This window comes from Acartia tonsa, chromosome 9 (assembly GCF_053477335.1).
Source record: "Acartia tonsa isolate MP-2025a chromosome 9, ASM5347733v1, whole genome shotgun sequence".
Classification (NCBI taxonomy): Eukaryota; Metazoa; Arthropoda; class Copepoda; order Calanoida; family Acartiidae; genus Acartia; species Acartia tonsa.
The window spans coordinates 28322392-28347745 of NC_137268.1; the positions used below are offsets into that span (position 1 = coordinate 28322392).

Sequence of the window (25354 nt, forward strand, 5' to 3'; positions counted from 1 at the left end):
TATGGGGGAAGGAGTTTTTATTAATTGAGAGGGGGTTAATTTACAAAACCTAAAGTAAAACACACTTTTTTCAATTTATTTAGACTAGGGGGAGGGGTTTCTGTACTTTATTAAGTCCTTTGAGGGGAAACCGCTAAAAAATACTTACAAACAATCATATACAAGCACAGAAAATAAGCTTTAAATAACACTTTCTGAATTTATTAAAATTATTATACCTACACAAATAATCTCTATATATAAAAGTAAAAGACCTTAATCCTTTTACTTTTTAGCATCTAATTATCCATTCCTTATTATCCCATTCCATTTCACTGCACTAAATTTAAATTTGTAAGACGCGTAGCAGCGTCTTTATACATAGTCTCTCCTTTATTTCTACATCAAATTTGTGTGAATATTAAGTCGAATCTATATGGCATGAAATACAAGAAGGAAGGGTTTATTACACTAGTCCTTAAGTTTTATAAAAAACGTTTTCTTATTCGTTGGCGTACCAATGGTGGTGACTTTTATTGAATTTTAATAAGTTAAGTGTACAAACGTTTCGAATAATAATTGGGTAATTTCGAAAGGGTAATTTTTGTGTATGTCATAGGGAATGTACATTATCGGCCATTGTCTTGTCCTCTCTCAAAATTGATACCACATGAAACCTAAAGGCAGCTCTTCTGAAAAGCAGAACACGATCAGTTCAAATTGTAAACCACGCACCTTCAAACTTTATAATTCTTGGTTTGAACCAATAAATTTTGTTAGACATTTTAAATGCAGTTTCTGTTGAATAAATCGGTCAAATTTAGAAGATTTACTTTTTCGCTCATTTAAACAATTGTACTTTTTAAAAAACAAAATAGTGTAATTTTGTAATTAAGAAGATTGAAAATTACTTTTAATTAGACTAGAAAGCGTATTTTTTACAAGGACTGTCTTTGCATTGCTGTATCGACCTGTAACTATTTAGTATTATCTGTTTAATTTAAGCATACAAAGAATTTCTTGATTGCATCGTATTATAGACAGCTTTCCGTAGATTTATAAATTTAAAAAAAAAATAATGTTGCTAAGAGGCTAACAAAACTGATATTGATTTTATGATTTTAATTCTTACTATCGTTGAAAGATGTTTGAAATTAGATGCTATACATGATTTTTATTTGTATGATTTAATGGCTAAGAACCGGTTTTTATCCACTGGATATTAATCGGTTTCGAAGCCACACTAGAAACATATTTACAGAATCTTTTTTATAAGTCTATGATATGGTTCTCCTTTAGAGTGAATCCTCTTATAGGTCCTAGAAAAGTTTATAAATATTTTTGAGAAATGTAACTCAAACCCTTTTGCTACAAGGAAAAAATTTCTACTTTCTAGAAATAATGTACGCGAACAAAGTCGCTCAACAAATCATCATGTGACGTCATAAAAGTGAGGAATTGTCCATCTTTTTTTCTTTTACACTCCTCCTCTCCTCATCCCTCATTTTTATGACGTCAGAATTTTTTGAGCGACTTTCTTCACGTACAAAATAATATTTTACGACTTAAATCAAGCCTCTTCTGACAAGTGTCCCAAGAGGCCTCTAGGGGCTTATCCTGGCCCGCTAGTGAATACTTACGACAGTTCTAAATTATTCAATAGAAAAATCCTTTCTATATAGTCGTTCTTGTCTAAGTTAATAATCAAATTAATGGAAAGTGTATATATAATTGTTATCTTTTTTTATGCTATATAATAACTCCCACAAAATCTATACAACTTGTTAAACAATTTGACACTAGTTACTTTTTTACATTAGTTATTATTTTTATCAGTTTTTTTTTACACTTTTACTAATAATATAACAAATCCTTGCTTTATAATTTCTTTTTAGAAGCGAAGTTACTCTTTAGTTCACTTTGTCTGTCTGTCTATCCATCAGTCCAGACAAGTTTTTATTTTATTCGGCTGGTATTTGAGATAGACTGATGAAATTTTTTGTAAAGATTCTCTCTACCAATGAGCATCCAGTACAATGCTTAGTCCGTAAATCTGCCGTTCATTCTTCAAAAGACACAAATGCTTATTTTCTCTAGAGGTTTCGTGATTTTAATATGAACAGTAAAAGAAATCGTATATGTATGTTTATGAGTTTCAAAGGATAGATTATTGCTCGGATCTACACCAGATTTTCATTTTTTCTAATAAAGTGAAACTTGCAGCGAGCTAAAAAAACGATTCCTTTCTTTCACCATCCCTTTCCCTCCTACTGGATGAATGAATTGACCAATAAATGAGTTCCATGTTAGCAAGCTAAATTGACTTCAATTTTTTCCCTGTCATGATATTCACGTATATTCTACATCGATTAGTGTATCTATAATCTATATGTAAAGGAAAAAATACATAGTCATACCTTTATGCTTACAGTTATGATCTATTGCTCTTATTAAACTGTGTGAGTTTATAGTAAGTTTATGGTAAGTTTCAGATTAAATGTTTATTTAGCCACATCAAACTAATTATTTTAAAATGGACCAAAAAGTAAATAATATATCATTGATAAATCAAAATTTGAGGTAAATATTCTAATAATACAATTTAAGAAACCATCCTCTCCCCCAAAGGACGTCCAAGAGGGGGTGAGTAAAGGGGTGATTTTCCCCCTCCCCCGAAAAAATTTAAAAAGCTTGGTCGTCCTTTTGGACGCCCTTTCTCTCCCCTCCCTTTCAGAAATTGTGTGTCTTTCTAATTTTATAATAGCCATTTAACCGGTTCTATTCCAGCGGATATTTATCGGGTTTAAAGCGAAACTTGAAAATACTTTCTCAGACTTAGTTGATTTAATTTTTTGTCAAATCTGTTCTAATAATTTAATTAATTTTAGGAAGGAGGAAATTCTACAACAAAGTTTAAGGTATGTTGTAACAATCAATATATTATTACTTGGATGTTGCACTAGATATCCATGTATTGTAATAAAGAGATGTTCGCAGCTGGCTAAAATAAAATTACCCACCATCCATTTATCTCACCCACTCCCCTCCTACTGGATGAATGAACCGACCAATAAATGAGGTCAATATTAGCAACCTAAATTGAAGATAAAATTTCTCATGTTAATATATCCATTCCTGTTTATATGCTTTTTAGTTCTTTATGGATTGTATTATCGAAGCTTTATATTTAATTCTAACTTCTATGGATTTAGGCTTTTTTGTTTAGGGCGCTTGCTAAGCCTAAAACAATACAATATTATCGAATATAGATAATCTAATTTTAAGGGTTAACCCACAAACAAAGTATGAATTTTGGTTTACAATTATAAAGACATTACAAATTGTCCCAAGCAAGTTTGTCTTCTTTATATTATTTCGTCATACAAAGGAGGTTAAAAATAGTTTACCTTTTAATGATGCACGCATTTATTTAGGAGTCTTGAACTGATAGAACAAACTGCCCAGGAAATGTTTACAAAAATGAACTCAAGAACCCAACAATTTTCAGACGTTATGTCATCTTTGGAACAAAGGTATATATCTGGTGTGCAGAGTGCGAGCGGCGGAACACGACGGACGAACGTTACCCAGTTTAACAGTAGAGAAACTTCAACGTCTAAGAAAAAGTTATTATATAACTTTGGGGACTAGTCTAATAAATAGCCCAATGTCTTCTCTCTCCCGATTAGAAGATTGTTTACAAACAAATAAATAAATATTTGTTTTAGGTTAGAAAAAATCCATGAAAATCTGGATAAGATTTCTACAATGAAAAGTGCTACGACCATTAAATGTGCTTCTAAGGAATTTATTTTTAAATAAAGTTAGATTAAAATCTCCTATTTAAGGGTTCAAAAACATTCAAATTTCTTACCTTAACTTAGGCTAGGTAAGGTTAGGTTCCATAGGGTACTAAGTAGCCACACAGGGGTTCGGCATATTGATAAAATATCAATCATTCCCTATTTTTAATTCATTCTAAAAATGAGGGTGTTGGGTTTTATGTGCTCAATGGTTACTTTAAGGGTAAATACCAAAAATAAGCATCAACAATTATTGAGTAATACATAAAAACAAACAATAAATGAAATAAAGCATTTTGAAATGGTTTAAAATGTAAAAAAGAAGAATTTAATCTAGGAAACGTTTAAAATGTAAATTTAAAAATATTTTTTTAATATACAATGATAACTACCTACAAAAGAAATAGAAATAAACTTTTTGTAGAATTTTGTGAGGTAAAATAACTATTTTAATTGTCTCACGGATTGAAAAGTTTAAGTTAAAATAAATTTGTATACTGAACTGACAGTACCCTGGTAGAAAAGCACATCTGTACGAGAAAACATTCAAGGAAGCCTTCAACTATCAATCCAAACTTTCAAAAAGTGTCCTGTCTTCCAATGATGTTCATTCAAGAAACTTATCTTCTCCTAATAGAATTATTTCTAAAAAGGTAGAGTTCATTTTTAATTTTTTAGCACAAAAATGTGTTTTGAAAGCTCAGAAGTGTGTCTGCCTTATTTTGTCAGATAAGTGTTTGTAATCAGAGAGAGAGAGAGGGGACAATGAACTGTTTATTACACTAGTCCCCAAAGTTTTATAGTAACGTTTTCTTTTTGTTTGATTTACAACTTTGGGGTCTTTAGTGAATTTAGATTGGTTGATTCATTAAGTTGAGCGTCCTAACTCTTCAACCACTAATTCTAATCTACAGAAGGGGTGATTTTGTGTATCATCAATGGGAATGTACGTACATCAATTCATCGGTCATTGGCTTATCCCTTTAGATCCATGGTTTCTAATGATAATTGTTAAGATTTGAAAACTTTGAATTGTTTTTTTTTCGCATCGTGTTTTGTTGGCCCCGACAAACACCATACTGGGTACATGCATACTGCAGTACTACGCATTAAATTAAAAATATTTAATTTTTAATAATTTTTTAGTTTTTATTATGGTTTATCAGCGGGTCGACAGCCGCATAGACCTTTAGCCGCGCGGCTTTGGCTTTTGCTATGGGTTTTAGCATGATTTTTAAAACTTTTTCTCGTATTCATTCGAATCCGGTGGATAGGAACCGGTTCCCATCCATACGAAAAAAACTATGTCTAGCATCGTATTATATCCAGTTTTCTACGAATATAGAAATGTACAATAATAAGATTAAAACCAGTTTTTTTAGCCGGTGCCTTCGACACCTCGGGGCTAAAAAAACTAGTTTTCATCTTATAATTGTACATTCTATATCCGCGGAAAGCCGTTTATAATACGATACGAGAAATAACTATTACTCACCAGGGACAATCAAATGCAAGGAAGAACTCTCCCACACAACAGATTAAAGAAAAAAGATTAGTATTTTTTTAAAATTAACTAGCGACTGCACCCCTAACCTCTAAGGTATTGGAAGGAATAGGGGAGGGATGCTATAACCCTCCCCTAGACTTGAATCTACACCATATAGACATTCTTGGACCCTTGGAAAGGTATTCATTTCGGTTCAGTGGTTAGCGAGATGTTACGGACAAATAAGGATAAAAATTAATAAAAAGTGAATCTTTCAATATTAAATCCAAACAAATCTTAACAATTCTTTTTATAAAAAGATATTTTTAATTATTTAAAACATGACCTTAATTATTGATAATCATTTAAACTAAATATAATTTAAGTTTTGTTCAAATCTGTTGGTATTTGGAACAGACCAACTTATCAAGTATCCTGAAACAGATATTTACAATGAAAAGGTTTGTATTAATAGTAGCAAAGCTACTCTATAACCCTAAGACCACGCTTGGAAACTGATTTTTTTGGCTGTTATTCAAGATAAACTTATGATTTTTGTGTTGATTCTCATGACAAGTTTACTTATAAGATAGGCTTATGAAATTTTAACAATGATTTCCAATATCGTAACTTACATTAATGGTAATGGTTGCATTAAAATATAAAGGAATCTATCCATCTATCAAACATAGTCTCCAATATTTGTAATAATTCATATTTTCAGTCTGAAGTTACTAATGACAACAATATGGAGAATGATAAGAATGAAACTGTAAATGAAGAAATGTTTGATGATTCTTCCGAAGATAATTCTGAAAGCTCTGACAATGAAGATGAACAGGTTGATATATATAATGATAATAAGTAAAATTTAAAGGTAAAGGTTTCGTGATTTTAATATAGAAAATCATGATTTATTTTTAAGTACAAGAATGTAAAAGTCCATAACATGCACAAGATCATGGATAATAAATTTCAGGGAGATGAAGATAAGATTGATGGCAGGGAGGAGCTCTTCTACAATCCTGATTTGGGTAAATATATAAATTTTAAAGCAATGCTGTTATACATTAAGTTTTAGGATTGGTCTGTCCGTTCGTTCGTAATAGATAGCTCTTATTGTTAATTTATGAATACTAGAATTGTCCTATCAATTTCAAACTTGTCATGGTGATTCCTGTAACAGTTAGATAATGCGTATCCACTCTATAATCATTACCAGAAAGTTATGTTCAATATAAATCTTTTTTTTGCTTTTGGGTCATATTTTTATATGATATAATTATCCTATAAACGTTAATTTCCAGCTCATCAACACCAAATTATCATTAAATATGTAACTAAAATAAACAATGAATAAAGTTATAAAATGGACATGCTTTTGGTTGAACACGGAAGCCGAATATAGAGGAATATATCCTTTAAAACAAGAATGTCCAAGCTTTTATTTATATATTTTCTTCTCTTTTTTTGTGGGGGGGGGGGGACACACCCTAACTGAGGATAGAATTTTGATTTTGGGGGTTGGGGGAAGGGGAGGAAACGCCACTTTATCTCCCACTCCCCCTGGACGTCATTGTTTTAATACTTGATATTTAATTGTTGAAATTCCAGGTGACCTGCCTACTCTGGAGCTCCCGGATAACCTGGAACTACCAAATATTGTCCAGGTAAACAGAAAGACTATACTCAAAAAACGCCTATCTGAAAAAATGCTGATCTCAAAAACGCACATTTAGAATTTTTACTAGCTACCTATTTTTAAAAATGGCCTGCAGAAGTGGTTGTAAGTATGAAATAGCTATACTCATAAAATGACCATCCCAGAAAATACCTATTTCAGAAAACGCGTTTCGGGGACTGGTGTTTTTCGAGATGACCCCACGGAATATCCTAATTTTAATGTAGTTGTACTTAGTATACAAATTATACAAAATTGATTTTTCTAAAATTTTAAAAAATGTATTCAGGGAGGGAGAAGAGGAGAGGGTGTATGTTGTACTGTAAATTTTGCTTACCCATTTGTTTGTCAAAAAACAAACAAACTTAAATTAAATCTTGATTGAATTTTTCCGAAAATAATTTGATCTACTATAGGGGTAATTTTGCTTATCGTAATTGGCTTATTACGATCCCTGACTATATGAAGTACCAAAAAAATTTCCTATTGAATTTTTATATGTTGTAGGAGCTAAGTGGCGGCTTTTCTGACATCAGTTTTAGTCAAGATCCTCCTTTTATGGATACTGCCCCTAAAAAGACTAAAAGGAGGGTATTCATTAAACTTCATAGTACACTTTTTCTTAACAAATCATTTTTTTTTCAACTTAACGCAAAATAAAGAACATTTAACTCTTGATGTATTTAAGTTTAAATGAATATTCCAACTTTTTAGGTCCTATAAGAAAAATAAGGTAACCAACAAACTTTAATCTAAAGAAGGAGAGCAAACAAATTATTTTTTAATCAAAAAATCCTTTATTATGATATTTTTTCAGTTAAGTCAAAGTGGGTTTGGGAAAAGGGGATTTAACCCCCCCCCCCCTAAAAGTGAATTACCCTCCCCATTATTATTTTCTATCCCATACCAAAAATTTGGACGTTCTTGTTTGTTTTGATAAATATTTGAATAGGAAAAGTCTAACAATAAATCTGAAAGTCAAGCAAATAGTTCTGAAACTAAGGTAAAAATTTTAAAATATAAAATATACATTTTAGTTAATAATATCTTTAATACAATGTAGAACGATGTATATTTGTCTGACTGTCTGAAGCTTAAAATCTCATTAACCGATGAATTGATTGGGTTCAACTCTTCAGAGAAAATACCTATTGGTCCTGAAGTGTTTATAAGATATATTCTTGAGGTTTTGGACACCCCCACCGCCCAAAAAAAAAAAAAAAAGGGGATGTGGGAACCCCCACCGCACACTTAAGCAAGCCCTTAGAGGCTAGGGGCGAAGCCGCTTGTTTAAGTTAAAAATATCAATTTAGATTCCAGTTTTTGTAATGAACTAATACTTCGAATTGAGGCTGTATTTGGGAAAATTAAAACTTTTTGAGAAGTAAAGATGGGCGACATTTAAACTTTTTCACTTTTGGTTTAATGTCCTAATTGTGCATTATTAATAAAAAAGAGTTGCACCTTTTTCTAAGCCAAAGCATTTTTCTCACTCAGCTTGTCTTATAATTTTTCATTTTAATATCCGCGGAATGATACGATGAGAAATAACGATTCCTTCATAAATAATTTAGATAACAGCTGTTAAAGCAACATCTGATCCACCTCAAATGATTACCACGACCAGTGCCCCACCACAAACAAATCCGACACCTAAAGTCCCAACACAACTAAATGCTCCGCCCATTGTCCCGCCCCCTACAGCACCCCAACCTCCACCTACATCAATTGCACCACCCCCTCCCCCGCCCCCAGTTGCACCGCCCGCCCCTCCCCCAGCCCCACCCTCAGTGGATACTACAGGTTATCCTTATATAAAAGTATCTGTTTGTGTGTTTGTGTGGCGAAGGAACTAGCTACTGTTAAACCGATATGGCTCTTCTTTACAATAATATTTATTAAAGGTAATTTTGAGAGACAAAAAATAACACCCCCCTATCCTTATAAGGCACCAAGAGGCCTCTAGTGGTGTAGCCGCTAGTAATAACTATAACGATGCTGTGAGTATTGGTGCAAAAAATATGACGTAACAAAAAAAATTAGCCAATGAGAGGCCGTTATTGACCAATGGTAAAATTTATAGTGGCCTCTCATTGGCTAATTTTTTTTGTTACGTCATATTTTTTGCACCAATACTCACAGCATCAACTATAACTAATGTATGTATAATATACCTATTCTGCGGTCCTAATCCAATATAAAATAACTGAACTTGAGGGTTTCTGTGGTCAACTAGGCACTTTGAGGAAAACTGCCATTTTTCTACAGCCAATAAAACAAGATTTATTTTTAGATGGAGGAAAAGCAGCCCCTAAACAGGCTCCTCCCCCACCAGCAGTTGACTCTAGGTTTGCACTTCTTTATCCTTGTTAAATCTACATATGAGCATTTTCTCAAAGTATAATTATAATTTCATTAGTTTTAAAAGTAATCTCAGGGATGGAATTTAACAGTAAATTTTACTAAAGAACTAAATTTTGAAACACGTTATGTCATTTGTTGGTGTTATGATAGAAATTTAAAAAGTATCTGTGTTTAAACCTTTTTACCAAGAATTATAATTTTGTTTATAGTAATTGGGGGTAATAATAATCGTCCGATGCACCATTCCTTAAGATCCCTGGAAAAAAGTATTCATGTCTATCATATTGTCGTCATAGAATTGCCTGATAAATATCAGAAGTTCTTTATTATTTTTAGAGCAAGTTTGATGGATGCTATTAGAGCGGCTGGAGGTTCTATGAATGCGGGTCTAAAATCACACAAAGTAAGTTTTTTGGGGTTAAATTAATTTCAGATGCTTTCACTATATAGCAATCACTGAACCCCTACTTTGCTAAAATAAGGAGGAGGGATTAGTTCCTTATGCACAATATCTGCGAGTGATATTTAACTTGCAGGGCAGGCCTACACTATACCTAATATAACCTGACCACAAAAAAAACCTCTCTCTTCCCCCAACTCTTTTTTAAAATAAAGGGGTGGGGGTTAATTGGGGGACTATTATGTCATTTCACTGCTTCATAAATAAAGTCGTATACATTATGTTCATTGATGTGATGTCAGACGCGTGATATTTTTGGAAACAGTTGGATGTAAGATCTGCTGTAAAAGGTCTTGCAATCAAAATTGTTAATTTTCCTTGGAATTTTTAGCCTCTGTCATAAATATACAAAGAAATATCCTATATAAAATTTTTATTGTTTAAAGGAAAAGAGAAAAGAAGAAGATACCCCAGCTCCTAAACCTATAAGGTAAATCTATATAATAATTGTATTAATATATCAGTCTAACAGTGTGATACTTAAGAAATTAATAAAATTTAGGGTATTATAGTGTTATTTAAAAAAATATTAGGTTTAAAATGAAAATACATACCTTCTGTTAATAACTATGGAGTTGCTAGGCCATTTAAATTATACCTAACAGTTACAGATATCATCATGCAAATTTGGAATATTATAGGGCGATTTTTATATGCCTAAGTTAAGAGCTACCGTCATGGACGGACGGACTGACCCTAAAAGCTCTGGGTTTAAAATGTATAAAATCTTAACTTTTAAATTATAGAGAGCATATGCTAGTTTTATTTATAACATATATATTTGTTATTTTTCAAAATCATTACTTTTTTGCTGTTCTTTTTGTATTTGTAATTGTCTTTTTAGTTCTAGTTCAGGGGGAGGGGGTGATCTAATGAGTGCTTTAATGGCAAATTTATCACGGAGAAGGGAGAGGATGGGTGGCAAAACACAGGTATACTTTTGAATTGCAATAATAAAGGTATTTAGGCCGTAAATTCTACGGTTTATTTTCTTCTTGTCCTTTCTCTTACAGGTTCTAAAATCCCATAGAAGGCTATAAAATTAAATTTTGACATTATTTACCATTAAAATTTGAAAATCAGACAAAAATAGCTGCTTGTTCTTTCATCTATACACACTTTAAAAATCTGAAATTGAGGAATATTTGAACTGTTATAAACAAAAATTTAGTAAACCGAACCACAAACACCAATGATCTGTGGAAATTAGTTGTAAAGGATTAAAGCTGTGCAACCGCCGTAGGTGAATATCTTGATCTTGATTGGAGCTGAGAAAATCTCGCGTTACCAATAACGTTTAAGACATGCGTTTCACAGAGTAGCTTCGCTACTAATAAAAGCACACTTTACTTTTGACTTCGATATGATAGTTTTTTTTTCAAGGCTTCAAGACAAGAAGATTCTGATTCTGTTGATTCATTTACTTCTGAAGAAGAGGTATTATAATCCTTATGTGAAAGTATCAGGATGTCTTTTGTGTGTCTGTGATGTGTGTACCAAAAGATCTCGCTAACCACTGGACCGGTATTTTCACCTTTACATTGAAGCTTCTCATAGATTTAAAATTATTTTCGGGTAAGGAATCTCCACCCTCCAATGAGAAATCGTATTTTTTGAATTATATAAAGTTGTTTATTTTAAATATAAAGCAATTATGTAGAATTTTCTTTTTCTATAAAAAAAAACTTTTTTTAGACCGATGATTCAGATTAAACAAGAAATAATATTTTCAAAATGGATAGTTTCAATTTAAAAAATGAACATAATTATATATTAACTTTAATTTGATAAATTTAACAAATTATACGTGTTTGACTTTAACAAAGCATTTAATAAAAAATAATAGTTTGTCTAATATTTATTTCTTACATTATAAAAATAACAAAATAAACAAAAAAATTATATTTTAGTTGTTAGTTTATGATATAAAAATCATAGTTATAAAAGAAAAAGATACCTTTGCTTCAGGAATGTCCTATTATGAAAAGAATAAAAAAGTCTAATTCCCATACAATTTAAAAACATGATTATTTAAACTTCAATAATTAAATTTTAAAAATAAAAAAATTCAAAATCATATTTTCAAGATTTAATTTGATTTAATCGTTGTACTGCTTAGTTAACAGCAAGGTTTTGTAAAAAAATAAAAAATAGTTTTATGTTTTACTTTATTTCAAGTAAGGGGTATAGTCCTTTTCACGACATCCCTCCATAAGGAGCGATTCTTCGTATTTTTCACAGTAGCTTTTCCCCTATTTCTAGCCCCTGCGGGGGGCTCTAACCCTGCAGGGCCAATTACCTAACCCTGTGGGGCAATCACCTAACACAATATAACCTAACCTAACCTAAAATAACCTATAAAAAGCCATTTTAAAAATACGAATAATCGCTCCTTATGGAGGGATGTCGTGAAAAGGACTATACCCCAAGTAAGTGATGGATAATTGGAGTATTGGACTATAAATTAAACTGTTATCCAAATATTTTTAATTTTTAACGTTTTATTCGTTGATCGAAAACTTTGGATACTTTTATTGAATTTTGTAGGTTCCAATCTATATCACAGTGCGTATGAAGGTGCTTTGACTTTTTTGTCAGAACCTAAATGTGGTAACTTCATTTTACTTTTAAACAAAATCTAAAATGCAGCCGTTTTTGAGAAAATTAGATTTGAAAATTTCAAGTTCAAATTTCATCCACTAGGAGTTACCGCATAATCATGACAAGAAAAGCAAATATTATTTATTTAAAATTTTGAACAACTTTGGTTTTATAAAGTCTGTCTTAAAACCTCTCTATATATGATTTATTTAAGGCTCAATTTCCTTGACCTTAGCAAAGCAACTGATAAAAATGGCCATGAATCAACTCACTTAAGGAGTGGTTTTATGAAGAACTTTATAAAAGCAAACTTGTTCAAAATTTTAGATAAATAATCTTTGCTTTTCTTGTCATGATTATGCGGTAACTCCTAGTGGATGAAAATTGAACTTGAAATTTTTCAAATCTAATTTTCTCAAAAACGGCTGCATTTTAGATTTTATTGAAAAGTCAAATCAAATTACCTAACCTAGGGTAATGAAATGCACTATGTCCCAATTTATGTTCTGACACTAAAGTCAAAGCACCTTTAAACGCACTGTGATATATTAGTCTCCAAACTTTTATATTGTATTATGCATTAAAACTCTGTTTAAAAGTTAAAGAGTAGCTGTGTAACAAGAACATCTAGTATCTATAGAGCGGAGAGCTATAATGGGAGGCATAGTTGTTGGTGTAAGGTTTATACTCGTAGTTATTCTGCATGTGAGGGGGCGTGGGGGTGTAGTAGTACACAGGGGTGGCGGGGGTCTGGTAGCTGGGGGCGTAGTGCTTCATCACGGGGTAGTACTAAAAACAAAGTTGTTTAAATATTCAATATTACATTAGATATTACGATGCGATAAAAAATTGATATGAACATACGTGAATAATTTAGACAGGGGAAAAATTGTCATTAATTTAGGTTGCTAACATAGACATTATTTATTGATCAGTTCGTTCATCCAGTAGGAGAAGAAGGGATAGGTAAAGAAGGAGGATGGGGGTTATCGTTATTATAGCCAGCTACTAGTTTCACTTTATTAGAGTAAATGATAATCTGGTGTAAGATTCAAGTATTAATAAATCCATTGATAAAGAACTGTTATCCAACCTGTAAATGTTTGTAATCATGTTTCCATTTTTCACTGGCATGTGCAACCAAAGATCCATACATGTAACCTAAAGAAATCATCAAGTTGAAAAATATAAAAACTTTGGTTTCTTTTTGTAGTTTTATCCAATGTAATTAGTTTATAAAATTTTCCCTGAAATATAAGTACTTCAGATATCTAATATTGACTCGACGTAATGAGATACTTTTGATTTATAAAATCTCCACATTAAAGACTATAAGGAAAGCTACTATAAACCTGTTGTAATTGTTTTTACCTTTAGCAAGCATAGATGCAGCTAGAACTCCACCCAAAATAATTGATGGATCAATTGCTGATGATACAAATTTTTAGAAATACCTTTGTCTTTAGTGGTACATTAGTTAAAACTTAAAAGAGACCAAATCAGGAATGAAACCAGACCGAAAATGGCTATAGATGCGTACAGACGTATATACACTTTATATCATTTTACTTGAATTGAGTAAAAATATGTCAAAAATTGAAGGAAATAAAATGTTTGAGTGTATAAAAGTACAAAATAGTAAATTTTTAAAGTAACTATTATAAAGAGAATATTAGATATTGGCCAACAAAGAAATGAAAAAGGTTGTTATTTAACATATACACGAGACAGCGCAAAATTTGCACCAAAAAATGACGTCATACGATAAAATAACCAATGAGAGGCGAGTATATATATTTTACCATTGGTCAATTACAATATATACTGGCCTCTCATTGGAAAACTTTATTGTATGACGTCATTTTTGGAGCCATTTTGCGCTGTCTCCATATACACTAATATACTCCAATAGCTTTGTCGCTAAGGGCACTCTTATAGCATTTACTCTTATCGTTACTTTATCGTTTATCATTTACTTTATCGTTATGCAACATTTCAGTGAGTCATAGAAAAAAGCGAATACTTATAGAGATGCATTGAAAAGGCATTAGAAAAGAAGAATGATAAAAGGCTAAAAAAAATTAAAAACTTCGAAAATGTCAGGATCTGTTTACTGAAGAAAAAATATTTACAAACCAATATAAGATGGAATATGGATAGGTCATTCATTCACTTAGTAAGCTGGAAGATGATTCAAAAATTAAAAATTATATTTCTGAAAATCCTACGCTCAGGAACAGGTCTTGAAAAGACTGTCTGTATGATTAACAAAGTACAGAAAAGAACCGTCAGATCAAACTAAAATAAAAATATCATATTAACTTTTGTTATCTGTAAAAGTTACAGAAAGTTGATTATAATTTACAAATAAAATGCAACAAACGGTTTAACACTATTACTGTTTATTACTAATACCAGCCCCCCCCCCCCCCCGTTAACCTCCACTTTATTCTTAAAATAAATTGGGTTATTTTTTGCTTTTTCTAACTATACTGTGGGGAGCCCAACCACTACTAGACTTACCAGTACCCAATATAACCTAAACCAAAGTAATAAACTAACAAACGAATAGGATACGCCGGTAAAAGTCATAATAATTTCTCGGTCGTTATTCAAGATAAAATACTATCAAAGAATCCGTATTCTATATATCACTTTGTCCGTCCTTTGGTCTGTAATGCAGTGTGGTACATTTGGAGAAAATGTGGTTTATCGTCTGCTATTAAAGATATATGTCTAAGTTTAGTAAAGATTTGTATAGAATATAAGAATCAAGACATGTAAAATTGGAGTAATAAAAATGTCTGTAAAATTTATAGAGTTTTCAAATGAATTAATAATATTTACCTTCATATTAAAACAATGTGTGTTTAATATGTTTATCTAAGAAGCACAAATAAACAATTAAACACATTCTTGGTTAATCAAATATTTATATATTCATTTCATACATGTGGTGTTACAAAATTTTATAATATTCTAAAACAGCAAATTAACATTAAGATTTTAGGAGATAGGGTGGTGTCATTCAGCTGTAAATTATATTGGTACCCAAAGTTTTATCACCATGTTTTAATATCTGTTGGCTAAAATTTTTACATGAAAGCTGCAGATACTATTTATCCAACTGACTTTCAGCAACGAGTAATTTACTTAGATGCTTTCAGCTATCAGAAATTCATTTTGTTACGACCATGCATGTCTTTGACTTCCAAGGGAGGGGGAGAGGGTAGTTAAAATAGGTAAAGAGATGATTAATGCCCTAATATTTTAATATTTATTATATATTAGATTCCCCCCCCCCCCAAAAAAAAAGATTTGTTGTGTGAATTATCCTACCCAGAGCTCCCCTTAACTCTTATAAATCCAATTTTTTTGGGCGCTTCGTGCCATGATACAAAGGCCTTAGAAATAATTTTGATATACACAAAATGTGGTAATTTACTACCATAAAAAAATCAGTGGTTTTCATTATCCCCCCCCCCCCCCCACTCCTAAATATTGCACTTCCGGGTATCAATATTGACAGTAGCTATTATTAGATAAAATAAGATAAGCAACATTTTATTTTAAAGTTTGTAGTTCATCTAATACAAAACAACATTGTTTCAATATAAAATTGTGCTACAGTATTTTTAGCTCACTATTTCTCTTACAATAATGTTCATATTTAATTGTGATTATGTAGGCCCAACGGTTTTAAAACCCTAGATGTTGTTTTAATAAGGAAGATGGGCGTAATGACATATAGAGTTAGTATACCACAGGGAAGAGGGGACATTGTGTTGTTTACTACACTAGTCCCCTAAGCGTTATATTGACGTTTTCTTATAAGTTGGTTTAACAATCTTGGGGACTTCTGTTGAATATCGATTAGTTGGTTCATTTAGTTGAGTGTCCAAACGTTTCTGCCACTAATTGTAAACTACAGCAGGGGTAAGTTTGTGTATCATCATTGGGGATGCACATAAAATTATCAACAATTGTCTTATCCCTTTAGATCTCTGTGCCCTGTTATCATTCTTTATTTGGTCATGTGTAGATCATATGTGTACTGGTGGTATACAGGACAGGAATCAGTATTATAAAAACAGGACAGTGACAGGATGTCTGTCTGTTTGTACCGAAGGTACATTTTTTAAAATAAAAATTTAGAATTGTTAGTGGTCAACTCCTCCTCAAGTGCTCCTAGTAATCTCTAGGGGCGTAGTTAGCTTTTTTGTCTGAAGAGAAGGATCCGCTAGACCCATATGGCTTTCCTTTACAGTGAAGCTTCTCTTAGGTCCAGGAATAGTTTTTAACTATTTTTGTGGAGAAAATCCCCAACCTCAATAAAAAATGACCCCGCTCCTAAAAAAACACAATTTTTTAACTTTTTCTTTTGAAAACTTCCCATTTCCCACTTCCTAAATTTTGCGAAAATGATAGGGATTCAATACATAAACAAACCTCCCACCAAAATTCCCAAAAGAGATTTCAACCCCCATTATTCTACATCTTAGATAGTGCTTAGAAGCGTTTGGAAAGATTTAACTTTTAAGATGCTTCGCACATTCTCTTATTAAAATAATGATCAATTTATTAAATAGTGTCATTATAAGATACAAGTCACAGACAAACATACATTCATCCAATTACTTTAGTGTAGAATACTTATTTCTATCCCTCCATTTATATATTACAATAAAAATTACATAATGATATCATTAACTATTTAGCAGCTGACTTCGCCTCTAGCCTCTGGAAGCTTTTATAATTTTAAAGACTTTTGGAGATAGGATTTGGCTGAGGTTGACATTACTACCAGAATAAATCCATAACCCGGACAGCAAGAATTAGTAGCTTCCCTGAAGACTGTGGAATTATAGTTCCAGTGGTTTCTTTGATAACTAATACCAGTCATAAGTAATTCAGGCATAGCAGAATCCTCCTATTGTTTTCAGACTTTGCATGATGATGATTCTTGCATGTTACAATTTAGAAAGTGTAGAAACTCTATAATAATTACCAGCAAGTTAAAGTTCGTTATTTTCTGACTGTTTGATACGCGTTGAACTTAATTTATGGTTGTTGTCATACTTGTTTTTTTACCAAAATTTAAGAACTTCGTAAAAGTGTCGAACTATGACGTCAGAAAAAATTAACAATCAAACAATGAGAAGCCAGTATTCACTGTAATTGACCAATGGTAAAATATATAGCGGTCTCTCATTGGTTAATTGTTAATTATTTCTGACGTCATAGTCAGACACTTTTACGAGGTTCAAATTTAATTTAGAGAAATAACATTTATTTAATTAATACATAGACAAAATCAATACAAAATTAAAACAGAATACAACTAAAATGGCTAGGTATTAAAAAGTTTAAAAATAATCATCTGAAAATTATTGCTAAAAGTATTATTTTTAATGCAGGATTCAAGAATCACCATAATATTTATGCAATTAAAATAAAACTAACTATTTTAATTTGGCAGATGAGAATAATTTACATTGTAACCAACAATTGAAGTAATTTGGAAAAAAATATTCGTGAAGGTTTTAGGGGGCACAACATCGCCCCCATAATATTATTTGAAATTTATTTCGCTTGTTGGTCATACAGTTATACCTTATTCCGTAATTTTTTTATTACTTATTCTATTATATAAGGTAATGAGACTTTTTGTTTGTCCACTAAGATTTCTTTAACCATTTAAACTTTTAAGTTATCTATTTTAGGTACGCTTAGAACTGCTTCGAAGGTTTGAGGCTATTTTACTCCCCTAGATGGTAGGGGCACAGCCACTAGTTTTGATATAAAATATCATTTGTATCATCTTCATTGACATAATTATTAAAATTAATATTTTGTGTAACATACTGGAGCTGAGCATTAAATCTTTGAACAACAAAATCATAAAGTTCTATGTCAATTTTTAGTTCTTCTTTCAGTTTTTGCATAACTTTTTCACTTTGTTCAGGATGCGAGTTTTTATTCTCTTCAACTTTTTTGGTGGAATAATAGTCTGAGGCACCTTTGAAAAAACCTAAAAATTTTCAAGTAATATTTTAATAGAAATTTTTATTATTCAACTATTTGTTCTACTTTCTAGATGCATATATAACTCGAGAATGTCTATCTGTATGTCTGTCTATATTTTTGTAGTCTGATTGTCCTTCTGTATGTCTGTAAGTCTGTCTTTTTGTTTGTCTTTTGTGTGTCTTTTACAAATATGACTTTCTTTCAGTATGTAACGCTTTTCATATTAGTCTACACTTCAGTACACTTTATCTTTCTGTCTGCCTGTAAAGCTTTATCTAATATTACTCTTTGCCTGGAATATAATGTTCTAATAGGATCATTGTATGATTTAGATTCTCTAACAACCCGACAACACTATATTCTTCTTCTATGTGTTTTTTTGCTAGTTGCAGTGCCCTATGGGAGTTTCTGAAATACAAAACAGTGTCCATTAGATAAGGTAAGGAGGGGACATTTAACTGTTAACTTTGAAGACTTATATTGGTTGAGTGTCAATACGTTTCAACTAACATTTTTATTGGTTGGCTCAACAACTTTAGGAACTTTTATTGAATATCGATTGGTTAATTCATTTAGTTTCCAAACGTTTCTACCACTAATTATAAACTACTTTTGTTTCTTATCAATGGGGGTCTACAACAATTGAACCGCCATTATCTTTTCCCTTTAGATCCCTGCAATTAATCCTTAATTCAAAGGAGTAAATACAAAAATAGAGGGAGGGGGGGTTTCTGTGCTCAACAAGGCCCATTGAGGGAAAAAGCCGAAACCCATACATACATCTTACTACTTTGGTTATAACTGCTAAAAACTATTTCCTAATGCTTTTAGCCGAAAAAAAGAAAAATCCGATAAAATAAACAGGAATAGGACAAAGAAGCAGGGAACTAAAACATACAGAACTAACTTTTTACTTTTTAGAGACCTTTGCTTTGAGGTCGTAAAAATGAAGATGAAGCAAAAATTATTTGAAATGCTAAAAACTATTTGATTTGTTATAAAAAGGCATAGGTAAAAACAAAAGAGTAAAGGGGTATAGTCCCTTTCGTGGCAACGTTCACAGTAGCTTTTCTCCTATTTCTAGCCCCTACGGGGGGCTCTAATCCTGCAGGGCCAATTGCCTAACCCTCTGGGACGATCACCTAACCCAATATAACCTAACCTAGCCTAAAATAAACTATCAAAAGCCATTTTAAAAATACGACGAATCGCCCCCTTAAGGGGCGTTGCCACGAAAGGGACTATTCCCGAGTAAAGCAACTACCTGTCCCCACATTCCCAAGCAGTACCACAAAAATATGTTGTCATCATTTCTTGAACATCTCCAAACTTCAAAGACAATAATAATTTTATCAACTAAGATCAATGCAGCTGGGTATGACGGGTAGCCACAGAAAAGTATTTAGTCTCTTAAATATTCTTTACCAGAAGGCAGAAAAAAAGAGGCTAGTAAAAGTGGCTCAGATTATGACGCAAAAAAAAATTAACCAATGAGATACCACTATAAATTTTACCATTGGTCAATTACAGTGTATACTGGCCTCTCATTGGTTATTTTTTTTACGTCATAATCTGAGTCAGCCACTTTTTCTAGCTTCAAAAATAAATATTTTTTCTTAAAACTATTTTGAATAGAAAAGTTTTATTTAGATAAATAATTCTTATATTTACAACTTTGTAAATATGTGTAGGGTTTCCATATAAGATTGGCGGACAGGCGAACGTGCATTTTGAATTATAGAGTAGCTTCGCTACTTACAATGTGAAGTTTTTCTGTCAAATCATATCACCCCTTAAAACAGCTTTTAATTAACACGATATTATCAGGGAAGCTTTCCCCACTATTAAATAAGAAAAGTATTATTCCTGGCACTCTGGATCTTGGGAAAATAGGCAGCTTTCTAGAGATTTATCAAACCATTCCTGTACGGGAGTTCAATCACATCCGTTAAAATTGTATACCTTTAATGAACATTTCTAAAAATCAGTTCAGTTAAACAAAATCATTGTCCTATGCATTAAAATTCAAATAAAAATAAAATTTTTATGGTATAGATAAATATTGGGAGGGGGTGGGCTGGTTGTTTTACTATATTCCTAAACCATATTTGCCCTCTACCAATACCTACGGTGCCCTGACCTAAAGTAAAACACAAACCTACGAAAAACTACGTCTCCAACACACTCTTCCTTTAAAAATCAAAAAAAAAATTCTCATCTCGTTCTTTCCCCAAAAAGCATTTGTGTTGAGACTTAAATATGTGAATATCGCAATAATTTTGCAGTTTTGAATGTTTTTGCGGACGTGATTGAACCCTTTCCTTGGCAGGTCTGTCTTTCCGTTTACCCCATCTCTTGGTAGATCTCATGTAGTAATACTAAATAGTAGCAAGTTAATATTGTAATTTTTAGGCACTTTAGCTGTTTAATATAAATTGTAATTATAATAATAAAAGATAAAGAATATCATTAAAGAAAATTCTGTAAAAAACAATGCTGTTTTTGCATTATAATAATGGATATAGTATACACATATTACATAGACATATTGAATGGAAAAATTTGTCATCAATTTAGGTTGCCAAAATGAATATCATTTATTGACCAGCTCGTTCAACCAGTAGGACGGGAGGGGAAGGGGTAAGAGGGTTATTTTAGCCAGGTGTGGTGACTATTACTTTATCTGAGTACATGCAAATTTGGTGCAACATCCAAGTAATTATGTATCTATTATTATTTAAAGCAAATTTTTAAAACTAATTCAAACTAAAGGGTGATTATGCTAAGATTTTAAAACTAGGCTGACCATTTATCAGTATCTTAATTCAGGTTAGAAATTATAGTTTTATCAATTTTAAAACCACGAAACCTATACAAATCAAGGTTTCGTGATTAAATTTAAAAACTTCAACATATATTTTCTTCAATATTATTACTTTCCTTTGATATAAATCTTTGGATAGGGTCTCTAACAATATTGATTAGAGATGGATTAAACCCAAATTTTTTCCAGTCTAATTTTTAATGTTCAATCGCAATGATGTTTTTATATCCTTTTCAGTATGGCTTCAAAACCGATTAATATCCGCTGTTAAAATCATGTATCGTATTGTATAACAAACAATTTTCCACGAAAATGAAAATAAAAATAATAAAAACCGGGGCTAACAAAACTGGCTTTAATATTGTAATTTTTTATTTTATTATCCGCGGAAAGATGATTATTAACGATGCGATAAATGACTATTAAATATGAGAAATCTATTTTAAACAAATTTCGTTTGATTTGATACTCTTTTTAAGAAGAATCTTTAATAAATATGGATGTTGTAATCTTTAGTTAATATAAGTTGCTTCGCACCTAGCATCTAGGAGTTAAATATTCGATAGAAGAAATATATTAAAAACATAAAGCCATTAGTTTATACTCATAATAGCCCAATATAATCTATAAAAAGCTTTCCTAAATTTCATATTTTAATTGTTTCACAGATCTTAACGGAAAAAAACAACGAAAAGAAAAAAAAAACGTTTTTATAATTTGTTTTGAGGTGGGGATTTTCTTTCTTGGGGCGATTTCTCTTGGGAGGGTAATCGTGCTCTTCCCCAAAATAGTTTTAAACCTTCTCAGGACCTATGAAAAGCTACCTTGTAAAGGAAAACCATATCGGTTCTGTGGTTAGCGAGACACAGAAACAGACAACCCCACAGACAGACAGACAGACACACAGACAGATATCCTTTTACTTTATCATAAGGATTTATATTAATGTCTAAGCGATTGAATACCTAGATAGTACATATGTCTGTCATAGACAAGTTTCTCTGCTTCACTGGCGGAGTTTTTGGCGGTCAACTGATTTACTAAACCTGATCAAATATTCATATATTTATAAAGTTCAATAATATCAGGGCAATTTTAGCTATAACTTTTACATATATAAAGTGAACGTCGAGCTGCTATAAAAGATAGAAAATTATATAAAAAAATTGTAAACTTTCCTCAAATCATTGTAAATATAATTTATACTTTTTTCGTTGTCCATTTCACCATTTCTTCTTTTTAAATTTTGTTTTTGTTTTTAAATTTGGTGCTTTGCAATCTGTTGTTGTTGTCAATATTATCTTTAGATTGATTTAAAAACTTAAATGGAAGTTAAATATACATCACCAATGATGATTAACAAAATAACCACTTCTGTTTATTAAAATCAATGGTTAAGGAGTTTGAACAATACTAGTTTGGTTTTGATATTAAAAATTCAATAAAAGAGATTACAAAACGAGATTATAAAACTTTTAGTAAAATCGAAACAGATTACTTTAGGGCTCATCGGCCGCACCTCAGCTGCGGATTAGCCACAAATTTAACCCGCTTCTATGCATGAAAAAATTCCAAAAACATGAATTGTCTGTTTAGAAACAGGTTTAGACATCCACCTGAATTCTAAAGGTTAATTATGATGATTTCACTGAGGCTTACACGCAGCCGCCGACCTCTGGATTACTGTGTTTGTGTGACAAATCATAAAGACTACAAATAGTTCTCGATTTAAAAGATAGACAGCTGAAATTTTTACTGAAGATTCTCATAACATATGCCCATCTAATCTATACATTGTTTTGTCCACCTGTCTGTTATTTGGGGTGCTAGATCGATTTGGTTTCCTGATTTCCCTATTTTATTAAGATTAATGTTTATTGTATGACACTGCTTTATAGTAATTTTTCCCGATATATATTCATAATTTTTTAGCTTCGCTACTTATGGATGTTGTCATCCTTGTTTCATCCTTGTTTTCCTTGAATTGACTATTAAAGATAAATTTATGTATGAAGATTCCTTGAGTCTGTAAATCATCCAGCACATGCAGGTGATAAATGGTAGAATGTTCAAATCTGAAGTTAGAAGCAGCATATAGTGCCTAATTAAAAGTGACGTAATAAAATACAAATAATCAAGGATAGGCCAGTATACAATCTAAATGGCCAATGGTAAATTGTATACTGGCCTATCATTGGTCATTTGTATTGTATGACGTCATTTTTTATTAGGCAATATAAGCTGTTTCCTAAAGTTGTTCACTTTTTTTAAGTGTATTATAATTGAATCTATAGTGGTTGACCCGCATTTTGGCACCCTACATTTTATATCAGATCATTTAATGTTTTTTTAGGGCTTGTCGAGTACTGAGTAAAAGACCCAGGACCCACTTTATTTGAATTTAAATAAGGGGGATTGGTGGGTGGATGGGATATTTTGGAAATATAATGCATAAAATTTACCCCCAACTTGGGGTTACTAAAGGCACTAACAAATGTTTTGGTGGGTATTAACCCCCCAAAAAAGTCTGAAAATTATACATTTTAGGAAATAACATAATGTTAAATGATCTGTCATTTTAACCTGTTGTAAATAAGAAATGGAGTATTTTTGGTAACATTTTTATTTGTTGGTCTAATTATTTTTGCAAAGGGTATTTCTGGTAAAGGTTTGTTTAATAATTGTTGGTATTTTGTTTCGTTACTCTTTCTAAATATTTATTAGTTGGTAGCAATAGAATTTATTTATCTGTTTATTTACACTTAATTCTGCATATTCATCTATCTGTCTATCTTCTATTCATCTATCCATCCATCATTATCTATCCTTGACTATAAGTCCATTTATCATTTCTATATATCCTCCATCTGTCTATCCATCTATCTCACCATCTATCTATTCGTCCATCTATCAATCGATCTATCTATCCGTCCCTCTATCAATCCATCTATCTGTCCGTCCATCTATCAATCCATCTATCTATTCGTCTATCTATCCGTCCATCTATCAATCCATCTATCTATCCGTCCCTCTATCAATCCATCTATCTATCCGTCCATCTATCAATCCATCTATCTATCCGTCCATCTATCAATCCATCTATCTATCCGTCCATCTATCAATCCATCTATCTATCCGTCCATCTATCAATCCATCTATCTATCCGTCCATCTATCAATCCATCTATCTATCCATACATCCATACATCTATCTATATTTCCATCCATATCAGTCTATCTACCAATGCATCTATCTATCCATATAACTATTTATCTATCTGGCAATTCATGTGTGTATTTTTACATCCATCAATTTATTTATTCCTTTATCTATCCACTAGCGGCTACGCCCCTAGAGGCCTCTAGGGGGACTTGAGGAGAGAGTCAAATTTAATAATTAAATTTCTTATTCTAGATTTTAAAAGAAAAAGTAAAAAAAAATTTGGGGGGGGGCGAAATTTTTTTTTTTGTGGGGGGGGGTGCCCTCCCCCTCATTTTTAATTTTAGTTAAAAAAATTTAATTTTTTTTTTTTGGGGGGGGGCGGGGATTTTTCATTTTTTGGGGGGGTTGGGGGTGTCCCACCCCCCAAGAAAATAGTTATAAACCTTCCCGGGACCTATGAGAAGCTACCCTGTTAAGGAGAACCCGATCGGTTCAGCGGTTAGCGAGATCCTTCGGTACAAACACACAAACACACAGACACACAAACACACAGACAAACACAGACATCTTGTTACTTTAGTATAAGGATTAATTCATCCATCTATCTACAATATATCTATTGATACCAATTTCCTTGATCTAGCATCAATATCGAGTTCTGTCCAGTTTCCACTGCTATACAGGTATGGAAGTTTGGATATGTATGGTTTCTCAACTGCAAGTGCAGGATGATTCTTTTAAAATCTGCCCAAAAATTACTAAAAAATTGTAAAATGTTCCAACTGACTCCTAAACTAGAAATTGCACAAAAAATGATACTTATATTTTCAAAAACTAGAGTTTATGACGAATCTAACGGTATCCATATATCTTAGTAATATCTTACTAAATAATAAATACTTTTTTTTTAATTCACTGTAATTAAAAAAAAGAATCACCCTGTTTAATTAAAATATTTTCTTTCCTC

General features: G+C 31.7%; 3 protein-coding genes and 1 long non-coding RNA gene across 4 annotated transcripts; 2 read left to right on the forward strand and 2 right to left on the reverse strand.

The window, feature by feature from the left end:
• Positions 1-2463: 2463 nt before the first annotated feature.
• On the forward strand, positions 2464-7624 carry mrt (martik). The gene is made up of 11 exons (XM_080171358.1): positions 2464-2559; positions 2868-2897; positions 3414-3512; positions 3708-3781; positions 4290-4435; positions 5281-5333; positions 5654-5729; positions 5993-6109; positions 6248-6302; positions 6883-6938; positions 7457-7624. The coding sequence occupies exons 1-11, from the start codon at positions 2513-2515 to the stop codon at positions 7607-7609; spliced, it is 906 nt and encodes a 301-aa protein (XP_080027484.1). The 5' UTR covers positions 2464-2512; the 3' UTR covers positions 7610-7624.
• Positions 7625-11628, forward strand: LOC145327809 (uncharacterized). The gene is made up of 9 exons (XM_080171359.1): positions 7625-7682; positions 7902-7952; positions 8524-8752; positions 9243-9297; positions 9650-9716; positions 10160-10203; positions 10618-10705; positions 11157-11210; positions 11469-11628. The coding sequence occupies exons 3-9, from the start codon at positions 8560-8562 to the stop codon at positions 11484-11486; spliced, it is 519 nt and encodes a 172-aa protein (XP_080027485.1). The 5' UTR covers positions 7625-7682; positions 7902-7952; positions 8524-8559; the 3' UTR covers positions 11487-11628.
• Positions 11629-12520: 892 nt separating this feature from the next.
• LOC145327810 (uncharacterized) lies at positions 12521-14759 on the reverse strand. Its single transcript, XR_013882248.1, has 4 exons — positions 14603-14759; positions 13746-13802; positions 13468-13535; positions 12521-13163 (listed from the first exon to the last, which is right to left on the reverse strand). It is a non-coding gene; the product is annotated as an uncharacterized LOC145327810 (long non-coding RNA).
• Positions 14760-17965: 3206 nt separating this feature from the next.
• On the reverse strand, positions 17966-19726 carry LOC145327811 (heparan sulfate 2-O-sulfotransferase 1-like). Its single transcript, XM_080171360.1, has 3 exons — positions 19666-19726; positions 18694-18809; positions 17966-18405 (listed from the first exon to the last, which is right to left on the reverse strand). Exons 1-3 carry the CDS (start codon positions 19710-19712, stop codon positions 18164-18166), a joined length of 405 nt encoding a protein of 134 aa, XP_080027486.1. The 5' UTR covers positions 19713-19726; the 3' UTR covers positions 17966-18163.
• Positions 19727-25354: the final 5628 nt, after the last annotated feature.